This window comes from Camponotus floridanus, unplaced genomic scaffold (genome assembly GCF_003227725.1).
Source record: "Camponotus floridanus strain SB8 unplaced genomic scaffold, Cflo_v7.5 scaffold24, whole genome shotgun sequence".
Lineage (NCBI taxonomy): Eukaryota > Metazoa > Arthropoda > Insecta > Hymenoptera > Formicidae > Camponotus > Camponotus floridanus.
In genome coordinates, this window is record NW_020229370.1 from 2,590,943 (window position 1) to 2,613,635 (window position 22,693).

Here is a 22,693-nt window from a genome sequence, read left to right on the forward strand (position 1 = left end):
TTTATGAATCAATCCATTACTTAATTATTGTTTGTTTTTGTATCATTTCTGTTATTTCTCGATCGACGAATCGCGTATTTCGTTTCCATCGGAATTTATTTGTACGCCGTGTACATTCGTTTATATTTATAAATTGCTCGACTTTAGTTCATCGTATGTCGATATTCGTTTTTGATCGATTCGATATGAATGAACATTATCAATTAATATTTATTAAATCGATTTCTATAACATGTGTCTCCAAATATAAAAGCGTAATTTATCTTAATTGCGATGCCCTAGATAATATTGATTGTGCACGAGAATCTCACATCTCTCTTGATTTAAGCAACCAAGAATTGTTATGATGAAAATGAAAAGAAGGAAAAAGGTTTTTAAAAGAAGAAAAAAGTATTTTTAATTAACATCATATTAACATAACCATCTCTGTTATTTATATTTTTCATTATGTAGTATGTATATTAATATTTATAACGATATTATTAATAATTTTATAATAATTCGGTCAGAGAATAATGAGGTTCTTGAAAAAATTTCAGAATATAAATGAGTCGATTATTAATTAAATATTTATACGCGGTAAAAATATAAATTGTCGAAGCGTTAACTTAATATATAACTTTTCAAATGTGGACAGATGAAGAGGGATGGCACTATAAAGAAAACTGTGTCATATGGCATTTAAATAACAATTTATTAATGTACAACGAAGGATAACTCTTGATGCGTCTTGTGTTGCAGTGAAAGAAGCTCTATTGCAAAAAGAGTGTCATCGAAAGAGTTTCCTTGCGATTTATGTAACATGTAGAGAACGCATTTCTATGAAAAATGATGAGACTTTAACTCAAGTCCTCCACTATAAAAAGATTCGGAAAGACATTTTTATTTAGACATATTTGTAAATTTCGTCGAGTTATATATTGCTCATACGTCCGAAGAAAAACACTTCTCTTTATCGCTTTTCAACTCAGTTATATTTCTCTGCTGATTTCCTTCTTCGGGAATCCTTCGAAAAATCATCGTTTGTCCCTGGATAGTGCCATTTCGTTTGGTTTTGAATTTGTACGAGATGGAGGATTACATCGATACATCGTTGAAGAAGTAGGCTTTCTTTTTCGGGCGATGTCTTTGTAAAAAAGCTCCTCTCCTTAGTCGATAAGAGCCGAAATGTTATTTCCTCTCCTTCCCTTTCCGAACAATTTCCTGAACACCGCGAGTTCGTTCGGTTGACAAGCGGTGAGAATCCGAGGGGAAGCAATCATTATCCTATGAAAGAACGCGAGGGAAGTCCATTGAAACGCGACAAGGTAGCTTCCACGATGCTATCGCAGAGAAATAGGAGAAAGGAAGACACGGGGGAAAAAGAGAGAGAAACGGCGAAGGTATCTGAACATTTACGGACCATTTCCTTTCTCGCCTGCCTCCTCATAATGACGTTATTGCCTTCTTGGGGGGTTGAATGGCGACGAAGAGCCCTATCTTCAAGTCGCTAACCGCGATCATTATTGGTTTTCGCTCGGTGCAGGCATGTAAATTCGCGGGAGTCAACATCGCGGTAAATGTCGCGATCTGTTTCACATCTTTTCGTGCGGCACTCGTGACAAATACGACGATCGGCTAGACCATGTTCTTTATTGCATCGGAAAATTCGCGTCTGAATGAATTCTCGTTCACTTGAGAAAAAATTTCCACATTTTTCGTAAGTCGAAAACGATACGCGCAATTTAAATAACAGACGGTCCCCATTTTCTGAATTGTATCTTTAGCTTCTTGATATTGAAAGCTATTGAATAAATTATGTGCTAAAATATGCGACTCATTTTTTGAGACAATTTCTATATATGCAACATTTTTCTATCTCTTGATATAAAATGATAGGAAGACAGGAAAAGTGATAACTTTTCTAAAAACTTAAAAATGAATTTTTTTTTCTCCGTTAAAATTTGTATTTAATATTTTTAACAATACATTAGACATATTTTCAAAATTAAAAATGTTATAACTAAAAGAAATTAAGATTTTCAACGAATAGCATTTTCATGAAATTTCAAAAATTAATACTGTAAGACTGTGTGCGCTTCAAATATTTGATTATTATATAATCCATCTATTCGCAAAGCTCGCACTTGAGTTTCGTCCGTTATGTTAAAACGATTGTTACGATGATTGAGAGAGCGAGAATTGTTCTCTTTTGCACTTTTCATCTTTTTACACTTTTGACTTTAAACATACGGGAGTGCTTTAAAATTTCCATGGTTACCAATGCTTGCACAGATATTAATCGCGATATTAATCGAAGAGAAAAAGGCATGGGAGAAAAATCGAGTCACTTCGATACTTTTAATATTAAAGTTACTTTTTCAATCTGTTTCATTGCTATTATGTAATAAAGTTGAAATAAATAGTAGGATCGTTTGTTTGTTCTTTATTAAAGTATCAGATACTTTGTTTTCTTTAATATGTGCGCGTCAATATTACGATTTTTTACGCAAATATTTAATTACAACTAATAGAAACAATATGTCATTTTGTTTTATTATCCAGAAAATATATTTCCGTCAAAGGAATTTCCATTTCGGTCGCAAAGTTGGAATTTAGATTGACGTAGGTCAGAAGACTCACTCGCGTACACAACGCGCATTTTGAATTTTTTACAATATCATGAATGCATATGAAGTTCCTTTCCGCACAAATACGAAATTACATCTCTGACAATACATTATACTACAAAATAAAAAAGAATCTTCCATCTGACGCGTCTGCATCTGTGACCAAATACATTTTGTTTGATGATGCCGGTATTCGTCCAAGGATCAATCCTGCGAATTCGACTTAAATATTCAGAGATGCAGAACGTAGACGTGTATTTTACACTCCCTACTTACGTGTAGAAGGCAAAATTTGCGTTTACTCGGTCGCGGAATTAAAAATGGAATTATGTTACACAGCCAGGATGCAGTTTTCTGCCTCGTGAAATATCGACGCGGCCGCGCTATCTCGGCTAAGCACACGTATATAAGGATATGTATACGTTTGCAAGGCGAGTGGCAAGGTAATATCGGTAACGATTAGCCAACGCGAGTGCATAGATTTATAAGTATCGTCGGCTCTCCGAAAGCAAACTCTCCGCGAACAACACGCTCGCATAATAAATTAATAACATATATTACGTCACGGAGGTCAGCGTGTAATATTTACGTTGTGCTGCATCCAGCACTTCCCGGCTCGTCGGTTGCGAACCATCTCGCACGTCTGTAGATTCAGCGAAGTGGATTACCCCCGGGCAGGAAAATGTACCAACTTTTACTTAGGCGTTAAACGGTTCTAATGCAAATCGCCGGGATACGGGAAATGTGTGTAAAAGCTCGACGATGCTACGAGCGGTCGTATTTCCCTTCTTTACCGCGCGGTTTTATCTGGATGATATGAAAAAGTTAGTGTGCGCGCATTTTCCATTTTCAGATACTCTTATCTGAATGCTGATATTTTTAGCTCACTGGAGTTCGTAATAATTTTCATCTATAAGCGTTTCTCTACGTTATCTTTTGCAAACGGTAATTTGCAGGCAAGATAATTTGGAGGTATTTCGTGATGTCTAAAATATATATACGTAAACTGTTTTTGTGCTAGATAAAGAATGATTGATTTCCTGCTATTAAAATATTGTATTGCATATAAATAATTGCAATAAATAATGTATATATAATAATAATATATATGTAATAATTGTTACATTTGAAGAACGCACATATTTTTAGGCACATTTTGTAATCGGATGTTTATTTAAAATGTAATAAAAACAATAACAGAGGAATCAGGCGGGCTTTTAATTGTAATTTGCAATAATAATAATCCTCATAGGAATATAAATAGATTTATAGGCATTAAAATGAACAATTATGAGTTCTGCAAACGTTATATTTTAAAAATATCTTCTGTTAATGTCCATAAACCTGAAAAATCGCTGCAGAAACAATGCGCCATAACATTATATCATAATTTTATTATCTGTTAAATTTATGTGACATATATTCAGGGATATACGGAATACTCATTTAGTCCAGATCGTCCACGCATTCTCGCAATATACTATATTATTGGTACTATAAAAAGATACCTCTAACGTATGATAAAGTAATGCAAAACCTTTGCTGTCATTTCTCGAGAAAATAAAGTTACTTATTTTAGCTAGTGTCAAAATTGATCCTCCTTAATTTCTGTTTTAATTCATTTGTTTCTTTATTTTCTTTTTTATTTCACGACGACCTTCGCGGAAACGAAAATTATTATCGCGTCATCGATCGAGCGTAATCACGCGATTGCAAATGCGATGGCTGTATAAAAATTGTCAGTCCAGCCGGAGATGAGAGTGAACGGAATCCGGCTCAAGGCTATCACGATGAAAATCTTATTAGCGTCGTCGTGAGATTGTCGTTAATTGAGACGATTTCTAACCGAAACGTCGCGTCGTTCGATCTTTTTACGATAGTTGGATACAAGAGAAGGCATGTAAACGATCGTAAAAGAACGCGAAATGACATACACGCGGAGATATTTATTCCCTTGACTAGAGAGACGAGTTCGTATCGCGCAGTGAATTAAGGAGAGCAAGAATTTTATTCCTCTTTTTCGGTGCGGCAGAGACGATAAACATGATTGTAGGAAGTAAACTTGATTTTACTGGACAAAAGGAATCGTGTCACGCGAATGCCTTTCCTGGTATGAAGAGACGTCGGAATGGCTCGACGATTGTATTTCGAGCAAACCTGCAACTTTTCCTATTAAATTGTATCTCGCGTGGAATTGCGTCGATTGTAGGCAGAGAGAGGTCTAATGGTGTGACGTCACGAGACTTGGTAATATAACTTCTGAGAGAGCGAGTTTAATCGTCTAATGTCATGTAAGAGGCAACTAAAACCACCCGCGCGAACGCGCGTTTGAGTGATAAGACGCAAGACAAACAAAATACGCCAGTTATCGCAATTGCGGTACGTTAACGGCATTACATAAGATATGTCAAAAGTCACGTCTTTCTCATCTAGAATATTTCAGGAAATGAGTAATTTTGTTTGTATTTACTTGAAATATCTTCTCGAAATGCATGCCGAGAAGCATGCATATTTAATTTACGCAAAATTGTCGGAAATTTCGAGACGAAAAATAAATTTATTTTTATTAAAATACGATAATAATTCTTCAATAAATTCGTCGTTATTAATACACGGCGTTATTAATACACGTAGTTATTAATATGCGATCGATCGAAGCGATCTTGGGAATATCAAACTCGAGATGAACGCAAAAAAGAGCTGCCGCGCGTTTCCGCAGATAGTTGCACCGACAAAAGATGTTGACCTAAAAACTGACGAAGCTCATAATGAATAAATACCAACTTTGCGCCAAAAAGAGTCGGAGTTGCTGTGTAATAAACGCGTCGGTGCTCATAAATATAAATATATATATATATATATATATATATATATATATATATATATATATATGTTATATATGTAGATATTCGCATAAATTCATGCGACTCGTAAAACACAAGCGTTTCTAGCCGTTTTCCTCTGTCCCTCTCTTTCATTGTGAGTCCCCGTGCTTTTATACTGCGAGAATTTCTCTCCCCCTTTTTTCATTTTTTTTTCTCTTTCATACATCCAGCGGTAATTGTCGTGTGTAAAGAAAAAGCCGTGCATGGCCGCTTTTGCGCGTGTTGCCTTATCATAATCTCGCTATCTCTCCATTTCGGAGGAGATTCGCCGAGAAAAAATCTCAGCGCGCATACCGGTACAGAAAGAGCGACGTAGATATTTCCGTATGCGTGCTTACGGTATATGTACGAGCACAAGCACGCTCTCGACATGTTTTATGCAACATTACAGGGGGTCCTCTTAAAACAAAGGTCTATCTCAGTTTTTTCTAAACTAATCATTTTGCTATAAAAGGGTAGCCGTAACAGAGAGCTTACGTGATATTCGTGGAAGATTAGAGAATAATTTCTCGTTAATAAAAATAAAAATGGGAATAATATTTTTAAATGACGACTTGATTTAAAAAGGGAGACAAATTTTTTTTTAAGCATACAAAATACATATGTTCTTGAAGAGAATGTGTTTGTAATTTGCGAATACTTTTTAATATTTTAAAAAAGCGAAAAAATTCACGATAAAAAGATACATTTTTTTTTTTTGATAAAAGGACAATTCAATTGTCCTTTTATCAATTGTTGGCGGATCTTGCGTTTGTTGATCTCACGATGCGATATTCAATTGGCCGTAGTACGAGATAGACACACACATTTGCGGTGTCGGACGGTGTGCTTTGCTGAAATATTCATAAACAAAGCGATGGCTTGCGGTAAATCGGTTCGGCGTGTACCACGATATACTACCGGTGTTTATCGTTGCTTCCACAATTGGCGAGATTTGTTACGGCTCACGGGGAAATGCATTAATTAATTACCCCGGATGCATGAGAATTGATCGGCGAGTAGTGCCGTGTTACGCTAAAAACATCGCATATATCGAAAATCAATCTTGTTTATTTATCACAGTTTTGTTTAAATTAGTTGTTTAAATTTATATAGCAAAGTTCTCGTAATAATTTATTTTTCCTTTTTTTTTTATTTGGGATTCATGATATAAAGAGAATCTAATGAAAAGATTATTGATGTATCATTTTAAAATAATTCTAATAAAATATATGTCAAACTTCTCTTTGTCAATGTACAATATAAACTATTGAAGGTAGAAATTTATTTTATATATTTTTACGTAGATTTTAATTATCTAAAATAAATTATTATATTGTACATTTCAAGCATTACACGAGAATAATTAAACAATTGCGGGAGCGAAATTAATTTTATAATTTATTCGGCACAAATCCATTTTTGCAACAGCTATTTATTTTTATTCATAATTGTAGACGCATATAACTGTGTATTCTGCAGAAAGAAGAGATAAAAAAAAACATTAAAGGGCAACGAAACAACGCAAAGGAAAATTAACTTTCGCGGCATAATGCATTACATCGAGGCAGACCGTTAAAATTTTATTCTTGTCGCTAACGTGCGATAACATTAAGCGAAGCCAATTTCGAGCATGGTTGCAGGACGTAAGACGAACGACGAGGTTCCTCAAGCCAAGTTTCGATCGGCGAACGCACGATACGAGCACCCGGTTTAATCGACGATGTAAAAACCGATCGTAAACTTCCGTGGACAATTTACGATTCGTTGCGAATAAAGCCGGATATTCGATTTCCGTGGATGTAAAATTCGCGAAGGTCGCGCGGACGAAAATGGACGAATCCGCCGACTTTCGCAAGAGGCAAAGCTCATTTTGAAGACGAAATAGAACGACGAGGAGAGAAACCGGTTTCAGAACGACGCATACATATATGTGTTTTGAGACACGTAATAGCCACCGGTATAAACATCATTTCCGTGGGACGACACGTTTTGGCCTCTTTTATAAATAAGATATTTTACATGGACCCCTTATATAGGGACACAGAACACTCTCGTTCCCTACGTATCAATCTCGTATGAATCTATACGTGTCTTTTGCCGGACTTGGGGCGCGCGCGAGAAGTATGACACGTGTGAAACGATCATCACGTGCCGAGCGAAATACTTTTCAAGAGCCTTTAATTCTTCCTTTTTCCCGGCTTCATCGAACTTTCGTCGAGAAAGAAAATAAACTTGGTGTAAATCCGGCAAGAACATCTTCTCCAGCGATGGATGATCATTTAGAGAGGTATTTGCCTAAGATTCCTACTTTCATAACGCCGGCTCGAGAGCTCGGATAAAATCTTGGGTCGAAAGCCCACCGTGTAGTCGGGATTAACGCGAATACGTGACTCGGGCGTGATCGAGTCTCGGCGAAGGCGTAGGTAACACCCTACGTATTTTCCGGTGGGCGATTGTTGCCACGAGAGCTGTCGACTCGGCGCATTGGCAGACGGTTATATACACTGTTACGAGTACGCGAACGCCACTTTCTCAATGTCAAGCAACAAATCTCGAGAACTAGCCGTTTAAGTAGGTAGGTGGGTGGATGGAGTAAGCTACGTTCCCTCTCTACCAACGCGAGACTCGCAGCCACGCGCATCGGTACACATCGGTATGTACGTGCACGTGGCAATACGTGTACGCGTGTACATTAGCAATGAGTATACGCATAGATCACGGTTCCTCCTCACGTGTACACCCACACGAAGTACGGTACATGAAACTAGAAGCTCCGATATATAGCCATCGGGTTAGACCGAATACGTGAGCGCGATCGAATAGTAGCTGTTCGAGGAGAAGACGTCGGGAGAGAGGAAGAAATGTGTAAGTACCCTTATTTCGCGTGACAAGACCACCATCACAACCACCATCGCCATCAACACTATCGCCGGGAAATACATGTACGCGGCCAGCTACGCCGACGGCATCGAAACCCATTATCGTTGTACGCCTCGTCGTCTTACGGGGAGTCTATAAACGCGCGAGAGAGAGTCGAGTAAATGTCGCGCGATAAATAACCGCCAGCGTTGCAAGGGAATGTTCGCTCCCCCGATTGTACGGGGAGGGTAAGTAAGTCGGTGGATTTTGCGGCGGCCGTGCGATAAGACGCGGATTGAAAAATTGAACCGACAGGAGAGCGCATAAATTCGGAGACGCGCAACAACCTTCCGGCACGCGCTCGCGAAGATAATGCATTCGCGAGTTGATGCATCGTGAAATGGGCGATACGACGTCGCGATGAGTTGTGACCTTCCTCGCCAACGATTTCTTACCGTCATTTTTTTATTATCGCGACAATGATAGCGAAAGTGATGTGTAATCAACGAGCATTATGCGCGAATGTGCGGTAATTTTGCACGTTTCATTAATTAAAATGTTTGGGGAATTAAACGAGAGATTTTTATATCCCTGATTTCTAGGGATAGGCACTTTATGCTTTGAGCATAACAGCATAATGTATCAAAAATTGTTCTTAAGCTCTAATTTTGAGTTATGCATAGTACACACTTAATATTGATAGATTTTAATCGCATAATAACGCATAATAAATTCTCCGCGTAGCATAATACAATTCTCGCATAATTATGGCATAATGGTCGCAAAAAATCCGTTCTTACACTTAAAACACTCGGATTTGGGGAAAAAAGGCTTTTCTTTTTTTCTTGAAAATAATGAATGATTTTTGGCGTCCGAGTTTGAGCGCTGCCATATATGGACCAGATAATAGAGTTAGAGACTTGTTTGCATAAAAAATTAATTCTTTGTGTTTATTAAAAAAAGTAACTTTAAGAAAATAATGTAATCCTTTTTGCGATGTAATCCCTTTAAACAAATAAATAACTTTAAGCAAAAGTTGCAATATTTTTAATACAAAAACAAAAATGTCCGAGATTACATAATTACGCATAAATAGCGGGATTTAACATGCATAATTGGCGCATAATCGCTAGAATCTCGCGCATAATGAGGGCATAATCAGGCACTTTTTCCTGGCATAATCCATATGTGTTCAAAAACATGAAGTGCCTGTCCTTTCTGATTTCATTTCCTGGATCGATTATCGTCGTTTTCGGTTCAGCAGAGAGCCGCGGGTTTTTAATCACGCGCATGTCTCGAGTAATGCGTATTGTTAAGTTAAATGGTCACGTTCTTGACGTACACATATGCGTAGCGCGAGATAAAAAGCCACGCGGGGGATATGAAACCGGAAGTTGGAAGGGAAGTCAGTGGTTTATTTTGCCGTTGCAAACCGCAAAATACCGGGGCCACTATGTTACCACTGCTACATTACGTCGTATCCCGCAGGGCGATGTTGCAACGGTTGGAAAATCTATAAATGCGCCGCGGACTTGCATGTGTATCGCGCGGCATGTACTGTTTTAAGCTAAGGATTCGCTTTATATCCCTCAGGCGGACGGCGGACGCGGTGCATAAAGTACATCTCTTAGCTAGGGCGAAAGGGATTCTCCTTTGCCTCGTATTAAGCTCTTTTCAGTTCGTGAGGTGACGAGACGAGCAAACATATGTCGCCAAAAAAAATTCTGTTTAATTCCCAGAAATATTTTCTTTCTCGCAGACAGGAACGCGGTCGCGTTGCTTTGTTGGGAATGTTAATTAAAAAATTTTATTCTCGCAGACGCATGTTTCAGCCCGACAATTGTTGCTGCATAGGTATTTTTAATGAAATACTCGATCTTTTTTTCAAATTGCCTTTTCACATCGTGGAAGAAACGGTACTCGTATTTATTTAACTGCTCTCAATTTCGAAAGTTTCGCGAATAAAAGGTAAATTAATGCTACGCGGTTGGATAAAGAACGAGAACTTTAAACTTTATTTCATAAAAATATATACTGATATTTATCTACAGCTCCATATAATTTAATAATCATCTTTAATTACTTTCCTAAAACACATATTTACTCAATTAAATAAATTTACATTTCATACAGATACAAGTGATGTATATTCCAGATTTAGCGGTGCAACCGGTTTTAATCGTTTTAATTAATATATTATCATTATTAGGACCAGTTTTGAAGCAGGAATAGAGATTTTATAAACATAATACGTTCGTTTTTAAGGATCTAATCACATTTCATTTCATATTATAATAGATAGCTCGCTGAATATGTACATGCATACACAGTAAAAAATAAAATGTTAATTATAACATTTTTCACATGTCATAGAAAATCCACTCTAAATCTTAAGTTAAAATAATTCATTCGTCGTTACTTATTGACAAACTAAAAATATTAAATAATTGACACAATACATTTATTTTTGTTATTGTGACTTTAAGTGTAAAAATAACATACAAATTAATTAAAAATTACATGAAAAAATAGTTACACTAACTCGTAAGAAATGTTGAAGATATTAACATGTAATAGTAATTATTTTAACTTAAATTATTTGTAATAGAAACATTTGATTTTAGTAAATTTTATTATTTTTGCATGTTAAAGTTCAAGATTATTTAAAGATTCGCTTTAACTTTTCTTAGAATGTTAAATTGATTTTGAGACATATTGATTGTTTAAAATGATTATATTAAAAATACTCAAAATATTCCATTTCTAAGAGACATGTGACAAAGTGTCAAGTTATGAAATTGACACAAATGTAACATACGAAAATGTTATAAAAATAATAACATATAGGTTGTATGTTAATTTTATATTAAAGTACTGATCAAAACGTGGTAACACAAGAAAATTTTAACATATGGGCGCAATTTTTTACTGTGTATGTGTGCGTGCGCAATCGATTGGCTGTTTTATATCATGTGTATCGTCGGCGCTCCAAGCTGTGCCGTATTATACTGCTGTATTACGTTTTTGCGCGCATGTGTGGCGATAGTTATAGTTGGTTCGTGAACTGGCAAGAGACATGGGATGCGACGTGACGCATATGGGACGTTGCAGCAACAGCGTGCACGCGCGGTAGAAAAGGGAGGGATGGGAGGAGGAGGAGGAGGAGGAGGAATAGTCCGTATGTGCATCCGGATGGATTGCCGGGATAAATCTGATAGGACGCTGATAGGCCAGTGGCAAAACGGGACAAACTGCAATTTTGTCGCGAAAGCGTCGTAAAAGCGTATAGGATTCAGTCGATACAGTTGTGAGTGAAAAAAATGCGAGCAATCTTCGCATGAATGCACCGCTGTGCATCGAATATCAAGGACAATATTTGGAATTTACGGAATATTAACACACACTCTTTCCTATTTTCTAAACTATAGTCAAGTTCGCTCTGTGTGTGTACGTTATGTATGCATTGAAGAGTGAAAAATAGAGTGCGATTAAAAATAAATAACGAGTTATATTCTTCGGTAAATTAATCTGAAAACAAATTTGCTGCGACAGATATATATTAGAAATGTTGTATGATAAAATAGAATTTTGCAAAAAAAATGTGAAACCGCTGAAAAATGCTTGGAATCCATTATTCGAGCATCCATTAAACATTGGAGCATATAATACAAGAAATAAAATAGTTATACATACACACAGCGAATATATAACCATGTAACAAATCATATGTGACTTACTTTGCAAAATAATTGTATCAGATGTCTCACATTGGTTCTGTTCTCCATTCCGATTACAAATGCATCATTTTTTTATCGTTTTATATTGTCATATTAAATATTAACAGCTATTATTAAAACAATTACTGATTAAAAGATCCGTAACAGGTCGATAAGTATATGCTTGCAGAGAGGTTCGTTAGGATTGTCATTTGTAACCGAACAGAGGGTCTTGATGGAGCATTTTTTGTATTGCTTGACCACGGGATAATGAAAGTCCTGTGAAACCCGATAGAAATCACTGAAATCCGATAATGCTCTCAGAAAATCGATGGATGGTTATAATGATAGGAATTAGCGTGGATAGTTACCATTTAATGACGATTTCGCGATGGTCGAATCTCGCATAATTACGCTCGTAGGTAAACCTCGATTTCGGCCAGTTAATTAGGATGCAACGCAGTTTCCCGGAGAGGATCTCGACGCCCGCATTCGCGAAAATCATACCGAGCATTGATATTCGAATAAACGCTGATTAGCCGAAATTCTCGGTTAACGAACTTTTAAGATTGAAAAACTTTTCTCTCGAGGAAAAACTCGAGAATACGATATCGTGTTTATTTCTGTTAATCGCTTGAAAAAACTTGCTAAATGAAATTCCGTAAAAATAATCGATATTAATTGGATATTTTCCAAAAATTCAAGCTTCCAAATTTACCGTGTAAGAAATGCGAAACCCGCACGTTAGTGTCTTTTATCTCGTTTGTTTTTATCTCTGTCAAAACGGCATGAATTGTTCAGCCGCTTTCAAGCGCGTTTACAACGTTTGGATAAAAAATTGAAAAAGAGACTTCACATAGAGAAAAATATCGCGCTTTATATTATGCCTGGCGATATGTTACATCGAGACGAAATGAATATCTACCTGTAAAATGTATTTGCAAACTGATAGACTGGCACAGAGAAGAAAGCATAACCGCTCTGTGTACCGAAACTTTGAACAAAAATTCTATTGGCAGGAATAGCTGTGGAATTATATAGAAGAAGACAATCACGAATGTAAATACGAGTATGTTGAAATATAGAATTCTGGTGTTTGTTTGTGCTTTCGTGAATATAATTCATTTTTCAAGCTACTTTTTTAACACCTGTATCGCTTTACGAGTTAGAACATGTATATCGCAAATCGTATAATCGACTGTACGCGATATAAAATTTATTTTATTAATTAAAAAAAAACATGTAATTCTTATTTAAAATATAAATATATTTTATATATATGATATTATTTTAACTATGTAATTATATACATGTATAACCTTATATTTTAATCATAGCACATAATTATTCCGTTAATGCGCTTATATTATGAGTTACTTGATTGCGATATAGACGTAAATTTGCATACATTGAACAGACTTTTAATATTACATTAGCACTAAATAGTGCAACAGATTGAATTTGCAAAAGCCACGTTTCCATTCGTTATAAAGCTCTCAGTTTACTTTTGTAAACCAATTCGATTCACTGAAAGCTTATGTAGTACCTACTTTATCGTGAAAATAATTCTGTAAATATTGATCACTCGACGCAATGCGCGTCGTAATGATTGCGTTTGAGAAAAAATAAAATCGAACACTCGCAAGTACTTGAGAGAGCGCAAGCATGCACTGTCAAAAGTGTATATGCATACATATACGAGATATACCGTTTTCATCGATACAACGAGGTCGTGTCGCGTATCCATTAAACGTACCATAATTTTCTCGAGTATCATACGCATACTACAGAAACAACTGTCACCCGCACGAGAGTCTCTCTCTCTCTCTCTCTCTCTCTCTCTCTCTCTCTCTCTCTCTCTCTCTCTCTCCCCCCCCCTTTCCCTCTCCCTCTCTCTCTGTTTTTTCTTTTTATCTTTCCCTTATTTTTTTACCCGCTTCGTTCTCGTGCTTGGAAAAACAGATTTTCCCTTTTTCTCCACTAAAATACATAAGCGCGCATATGGCGTTATATATTGAGACAGATTTATTTATTTTTTATTTGTAGAGAAATATGAAAATTGTTAAAAACGCAAATCTTTACAATATTATGACTTGAATGAGTCCAAAATGAGTTATATTCCATCTTTAATTTAGATAAAAGAGAAGAGAATAGTGTAAAACTATTTTTCAAACTATTTTCGACAACTTTTATCTTGTTAATGAGAACGGAATAATTTCGAAAAAAGTTTAAATAATACATGGAATGTGTCTTACTTGTTTAAATTTTTTTATTATTTCAATTTATTGGAGTATTTCTAAAGTTATGGAACTTGTGGCATTCGAGGATTCTCGAGATCCAATTTAACGAGATAGATGTAGCCTCAGACAAATACCGAAATGCGAGGATGTCACGGGGTCAAGTAATCTCGAGATCCACGTTATGTTTCTGATCGCGAACGCGCTCGAACAACTTCCACCGACTTTATGTTCCGCGTTGCAACACGAGAAAATATTGAAGCCGAATATCCACGTTTTAGGACTACTCGCATTCAGTCGGTGAATCTTTTATTTCTACTTTAAGGCCTCGATGACACAGGATGTACTTGTACTCTCCGGAAAATGAGAAGATCTAAAAATAATAAAAAGATGTTTTTATCAGCAAAAATATCCGGAAGCCGGTTTTACGATCCGATTCGACGTGATCGTTAAAGGAAAATTGCGCAACTCTATCACACGTGCAAGAAGCGTAAAACTAAAGAAAGTCATGTCGATACATCCGGTTTTCGCGTAAACTCAAAACATAATTTTCAGCGCAAATAATCGTTTTACTTGTACGCGAAGACTTGAAAAATTGTAATATCAATATTTTTTACCTGTTTTACGACCTATTATAGTGTAAGCGACATACAAAATTTCATTATTTTCGCATAACAGTTGCTGTTGCATATACATTATTATACATGCAAAAAAATAAGTCGAGTAATATACTCGAGCAAAAGAGTAAATGGTTGTCACGTAAAAGGGCACATTCTGGCGTCATCCTTCGCGTTACGTTATGCAGATGAGGTTTGTAAAAAATCTAGGGATGTATCCCGGAGTAATTTCGTCCTTTTCTGGTGGCGCATGATTTTTTATCGCCCTTAATACATCCGCGTTGGTTGATTAAGCCGCTCTTTTCGTCGGTGAAGTTACTTACCGGCGATGGGATGAAAGACATTATTATCGTTATTTTTCATAACTTCGTTTACTTTGGAAATCTGCATTTTGCCGTGCATCACGCAAAACTGTAATGTAACTAAATGGCCCGCGCAGCAACCGTATAAACTCTCATGTCACTCGCGTGTAATGAGCGTATAAAATATGTCATTATTGTACACTTGTTACGCTGTTGCGGCAATGTTTCAGCAATGGGTTTACAGCGGTTTAACCGATTTGAAATATATACACACACACACACACACACACACACACACACACACACACACACACACACACACACACACACACACACACACACATATATATATCTCATATTATAATTATCGAAAATTAATGCATTATAAATTTGCGTGAAATGCGCATTTATTTATCAATCAATATTATTTTCCCCTTATCATCACAGATTTATTAATTACGCTGATTATTTTGTTAAAAAAGAGAGATACTGGGATAAAATGTTTTTACATTAAGTCTGAATATATTGCCTTAATATTCCTTGTTCTAATATTTACTCATATATATTACAGTAATAATAATTAGTATATATTATATACAAAATATGCTTATTTTTTTGAATTACATAAATTGAGCTTATTAACCAGATAAAAAAGAAAGTTGGATCATCTGAAATTTAAAAAAATCGAGTGTTTTTTTTTAGAAAAAAAGCAGTTTTTATTTTATTTAAAACAAAAACAATAGAATAAGAAATAATAAATTAATATTAGTATTAATTAAGATTTTTCATGTGCGTGCGTCGATGCGAAAGTAATCTGTTAGAAATCTATATATGTATATTTTCCTATAAACTCCGTGTTATTCAAAGATAATTTGATGAGAGAAACATAAGTGTCGCGCACATTGATGATTTAACGAAGTGGCTAACAATTTAACGGGTTACTAACTGGGACAAGAGATCAAATACATCTCCATGTAAGCCACAGTACTACCGTAATGCATTCTGACTTCTCCAATTTCGCGTCGCTATTCCGGAAGGATCGACGACGTAATGTACATAAAAGCGGAAATGTGCATCCCGAACGGTCACGGTCAATTGATCCTCACATGCACAGTCCATTAGCTCGAAATAAATCCGCATAAAAAGTGGCAACTCAATGTTCCATTTTTTCATCAAATAACATTCTTCATAAAAAGAAGATTTATTTATTAATTAAATGCTTTCAAAGAAAATAATTGACCGCCTTTTTAATAAGAAGATTTGTAACTACATATTTATGCAATTATGAGTATATTCTTACGCAAGACAATTTTATCTTCGATATGCAATCGATCTTTTACCTAAATGGTATAAATGTAACATGGTATAAATTTTACCTAAATGATATAAATGATATAAATGTAACATGTGTAAATTAAATTAACACCAATCTTTGATATTGCTTGCGCAATATAGAAAGCGAGGTGAAAAAAGATCCTCGGCGAGGTAAAATTATAAGCGATAAAAAAGACTACGTGACCGAGTTAAATTTATAAAATACAAGTTTAAATTCGAATGGTTGAAGAGCAAATTTACTAATGATTGATACGAATCATAGCGGTAATTTCTAATAGCATCATTCCGAAGACGGAGCTGAATTCCGCGGTGAACCTGGCCACGTCCGGTCGCTTTAGCCCATCCTTGGAATACTTTCTCGCGCGATACTATCCTCGGTTCTCATAATCGAATACCGCCGCGGTTCGGTTGCGTTCTCGGCTTGCGAACTCGCAGCGTATATCTGGCCCTGCTAGTGGGCAATTAGACGGAAGCGCATTCCCAGCCATTAGCTCGAAATGAATTCGCATTTAGCACGGCCCGGAGGGCAAACCGATCGGCAAATTCGATTTTCTCCGCGCAGACCGTCTGTAGATTATTAAACTTATCGATCGAAACGCGGCACGGTCGAAGGCGTGGGAGGCAATGCGGGAAGGTCATCGTGGAGATCAGGTTATCACGATAGGTCGTAATCGCCCTTCGTGTCCGACAACTCGGCCTCGATTTACCATCCGGTTGCTTGATCGTCCCGCTTCCGTTTCTGTCGCGCTTTATCGCGCTTCTATTTCTTTTTTCTCCTTCCACGGAGTTATTTTGCGCGAACGGTGAAAATTAACTGCTGTCATTTCTCTTTAAAGCACCGACGACGCCCACGCTCTCTTTCTCCCTCCCCTCGTTTCTCCTTTTGTTCCTCTCAGGTATACTCTAATACGCGGCTAGTATAGCGAACGCAATTGAATTCGAATTGTCGTCCAGGTACACAGCATGTCTCATTAGGCGACCGCATTATACTCCCTCGGGTATATCAACGGAACTCTCCCCATCCTGATCCGACGACGACAATGAGCTATGTATGCACGATGCCTGGCGATGTTGACGATCTTGTAATTGCGCCGTTATCGATGCTCGATTCGCTTCGTCATTGAATTCGCTACGGATATTGGAATGATTCTGGAATTTTTCCCGCATCGCGCGTTATTTGCACTTTACAAATTCCAATGTAAAATTCTCCGCACACATTGCTTCGCTCACCTTGCGTGGAATTTTTCAATGCGATGCCTGCATAGTTGGATAAATCCGGATTATGATAAGCCATTATCGATCAAATCGATAGATTCGAATGTATGAATTATTCGCACTTACAACGTAGGCAAAAATGCACTTTTTTTCTAAAAGAGATATAAGCTCTCGCATCGATCGATACAATATGCAAATTTTTCGAGTGTTATTCATCGACGATCGCGTAATCGCGATAGGAATCGGTTTTTCAATTTCACCGTTTGATGCGTGTAATAATAATCTGCCGATGACAGTGTATCGCTATCATGGTGCAAAATTAACTCGATTGCTTGGCATTTCGCAACAAGCGTATAACATGCGGGCCGATAGCAAACATCAAACGTAAACACGTCATTTATGTATATTTCCACTTACGCATGCCGAAAATTACATCGTTCGCCAAAGTTTAATCGCGAAAAAGAAATTACGTAGATATTAGACCGATAAATAATAAAGCTGCACAGTCATTGCTGCATATTGTATGATAAAACTATAAATAGAACGATCGTGCGATGTTTTATTCATCGTGTTTTAGGATCTCAAATTATATTTTACGAACGTTGCAAATTAATTTATTATAACTATTGTCATCAATATTAATACGATAATAATTAAAATAATATTAATCTTTTTTCATTTCTCTTTACTTATCTTCTGTCTCATAAATTGAGATTCCGATTCGTTTTCTTTACTTGTTCACGTAGTGAGATATCGGTAATTTGGCTCCAAAATACAAAAACCTACTCCAATAGAGTTTATAATTCATAATTAAAATATATATGAAATATTAAAATATATATTAAATATATAAAAAAATATATATATTAAATATATTAAATATATATTATAATATATATTAAAATATATGTGAAAAGAGCGATCTTCTGTCTCATACATTGAGATTCCGAGTCGCTTTCTGTATTTGTTCACGTAGTGAGATATATCGTTAATTTGGCTCCAAAAATACAAAAGCCTACTCCAATAGAGTTTATAATTCATAATTAAAATATATATGAAATATATAAAAAATATATATATTAAAAATATTAAATATATAAAAAATATATATATTAAATATATTAAATATATATTATAATATATATTATAATACATATTAAAATATATATGAAAAGAGCGATTCAATAATTGGAAAATTAGTTAAAAAAATAACTTATTCATAGTCACGTGTCATCTGGTGTGATTACATTTTCCAGAAATCCCAGGCAGATGGAGGAGGCACTGTCCGCACGGGCCGATGATGTCGGGTCCCGGCTGCAACCTGGTCGGCGAGGGAACCACATCGGCCGAGACCGGAAGTGCAGCGGCCGCCGGCAAATGCGTTTGCGGTCCGTCCGTGCCCTGGTGCCCGGGTGAGCCGCGGCCGTACATGTACGCGACGCGGCACGAGTGCAAGCTCAATTTGGAGGCGAAAATTGCTTACGGTAGGACGCATTCATTCCATATGCGAGATGTATGTATGCCCCGTGATATGTATGGCGATGCTGCTCGTGCACGCGAGATTCGCTGCGCGATCCGCGAAGGGAGCGGGAACCGCTGCGGCGGCGCGATAACGCGCGTCAAAGCGCACTAATGGTAAAATTAATTTCACGCCCGATTCGTCAAACGTGAATTACACCCGTCTATCGGAAGGGAATCGGTCGTAATGTGCGTATAACGCGAAGCTATCAATTTTAATTATCCCCCTCTGTCAGTATCAGTACACGGGAGGCTTGTGTAATCGGCGAGAGGCTTGTGTGTATATCACACGTAACAATTTGTTCCGATCCATTGCGTCCCTTTGGAAATGCGGAGATTGATGATTGTGCTGTTAGACAGAATAATCGTATGAATCAGCAGAGATAAAAACTTGATGTCCCAATTCACGTTTATAATTGTGCGATAAGAGTGATAATAATTCTAGCCTCTCTTTCCTTTTTATAGAATCGTAAAAGAATAACTGCTATAATTGAATCTCATAGAAGACTTTTATGTTTCTGAAAATGAAGAAAAATGTCTTTCAGTCGCATCCATTCCCTCGATTGTGTCGGAAGAAACGAAGGCGGTCTGTACGTCTGGTTGTTTATCGTGTTCTTAAGTATCTGCGACCGCATAAATTCCTTGGCATGTTCCTTCTGAATGGACAGTATTCATACCGTACATATATAAATTTATGAATTGATTGCAAAAATATTCTCGACAAACATCGCTTGCGAATTATGTCAATATGCAATACGCAAATGTCAATGTTTATTTATTATTATCCTTTTACTTTCTCAAAATTATCACAAAGTTGTCATTTTCTCTATCGCGTCGTTTATCCATCTATCGAGTGTGTACGACATCTTGTGATAAAAATTGCTGATGTGGCAAGATCGATTTTGCGTAAAAAGGAACGATGACGAAGTGTCAAGGAATTTGCACCACGAAACGACGATGTCATCCGTCGTTTCCTAATGAGTCAGAGATAGAAATCGTCGTGCGAATGTTTTGTGACATCGTGCACTTGTAATAATTAAATAAAATTTTCGAGTCATGAATATTATTACCGAATAAACATTTATCCAGGCCGTGAACAAAAATTTACCCGGCGCCGTCTGTTTTAAAATCAAACTGCTGTCGCTTTTAATGCATCGCGAACGATTTATTATATTGGACTTTTGCGATTTCACCGACGCCGTTAACGGCAAATAATTATGACCGTCTATTTGTTTTGTCACTGATATTTTTTTTATACGGATCATATATTTGTTAGCAGAACACTTTGTCTCTTTCTTTCTTCTTTTTTATAAATAATTTCTACATGGCATTTTTTTCCAAGAATGTTTAAATGGAGCTTAATTTTTCGAATGAACTTTGCTTTGGAAGATGAACTTTGTTTATTGCTTTCATAAGCTACAAATAAAATAAAAAGTGATCGCGATTGAGAACAAAGAAGTTGAGAATTGACAATCATCATGTGGATCGTATAGTCTTATTGTCCGATATTAATCGCTATTTTTATCATCGCTCGTTACTGCAGAAGAACTTTGCAGTCTTTTCGCAGCCCCTTTACTGTCTCTCCTCTCGTCAGCGCGCAGACAATGTCCGAGTACGGATGAAAAAGAGAAACAGTAGCGAGACGAATGAAGTACGTACGAAACTATGTCGGGCGCGCAAACGACGGCTCGCTGTTAATGAAAAGAAAACACAAATAGTGACGGAGGTGAGGACAACGGCTAAGAAAAATGGAAAAGCCAGACTGAAGGGGATGGTATAGCGGTAATGAGAAAAGGACATAACTAGGAGCACTATGTTCATTCGTTCGTTCATTATCGGCTCCGTCGTTTCTGATTAGAACGCATAAAAACAACCATATGAGGGAGAAGATTGTGTTACCTGACTAACTTGGAGCGATTTTTTTTAATAGATTTCTCAATTTTCTATCCAACATGTGAGTTCTGATATACTGCACACGGTCTCTCGTCTATAAAAATTAATTGAACTTTTTACAGAGTAATAACTTTTCAAACGCGACGTTCAATCAATATTGAATTTATTTCTAGAGCAAATATATTCGTGGTCTCTTAAATTGGAAACATCAATAGTTTCCGAATATATTAATGGAAAATAATATTACCAATCACAAATATTATTAACGATCAAAAATAAATTATTTCCCTGTATTAGTTCAATTAATGTGTAATTATATTTTGGATTTATTACACGTATATGTGTAACAAGTGACTGTCAGACATATTCAGTTCTCTATACTCTCTGCGTTGATAGTTGTTCATTTCGAAAGAAATAACTACGTGTGTAGACGATTCCATAACAGTTATGATTAGAGCTCTCATCCAGCTGCTCAGAATCAATAGTTAACTCGTTCTCCTTTCGAGTGCAACTTCCAGAAGTCCATCTCGGCGCTGTGCGGTGTTCAACGTGTAACGAGCTTGTTGGCGAGCGAGTAACAAAAGTAGTTACCCCGACCGGCGCAGAAAGTTAAATTCGATTCGTTGAGAAAAGTTTAATCGCGTACGTTCTATAAGGGCAGACGGATTGTTCCTTTGCCGGGGAGTTAAGTACACGAGTAAAATACCTAAGTCCGAAAGAGGAACAAAGGAACCAGCGAGTCGAGTTCGTTTCGGTGTACCGAAGCATACGCGAATGTCACTTTCTAAATTAGAATCATGAATTGTCGCGCAATGTTCTGCACTGCAACAGCCGCACGTTAAATTTAGATTAATAAATAATAATTAATTATATAATAGTAATTGGTGCATTTATTATTATTATAGAGACTTTATTTATTTTTCGCCTTCTAAGAACATTTGTCTCAATTATTGCAGCATGTTAAAATTATTATGTATTTAATTATCGGAAGAACGAAATTTTTTTAAGAATAAAAAAAATATTAGAACGATTGTATTTAGTTACAATGAAAAATCACGTCGACTCGTTTAAATCGATATAAAAGTTTATTTTATCGGTTTACACGTTAAATAACAATTATTTTTTACGATTAATATTTCACGAATTTTACGAGTATTTTTGCAACAGATGTCATCTGACACATAAAACGGATTTGAATAGAGATATTTTGGAGATATCACCTCCTGCAACGAAATAAACCGGTTTGAAACGCGCCGCGAATTCATTGAACCTCATTGAAAGTAATTGTTCTCCGGTTAATTGAGTGCAATGCCCCGATATTGTTCTCTGACCGCAATAAAAAAATCGTTGACTCTCATTGCGGACGTATTATATCTCGAAATGTAATATATATATATATATATATATATATATATATATATATATATATATATAGAGAAGAAAAAGCGTGAAGCATCAGAAACGCAATAACAAATATATACGCATGTATATACACACTCGAGTCGCATGTTGTATCTCTATTATG

General features: G+C 36.4%; 1 protein-coding gene across 5 annotated transcripts in view; it reads left to right on the plus strand.

Moving 5' to 3' along the window:
* LOC105249853 (cysteine-rich motor neuron 1 protein) overlaps window positions 1-22,693 on the plus strand; it is a 254,936-nt gene that overhangs the window by 17,515 nt on the left and 214,728 nt on the right. For all 5 annotated transcript variants that reach the window (XM_025409056.1, XM_025409057.1, XM_025409058.1 and 2 more), the window contains one exon: window positions 19,014-19,241. In XM_025409056.1, coding sequence (XP_025264841.1) covers window positions 19,014-19,241 — 228 coding nt within the window. The remainder of the gene's footprint in view (window positions 1-19,013; window positions 19,242-22,693) is intronic.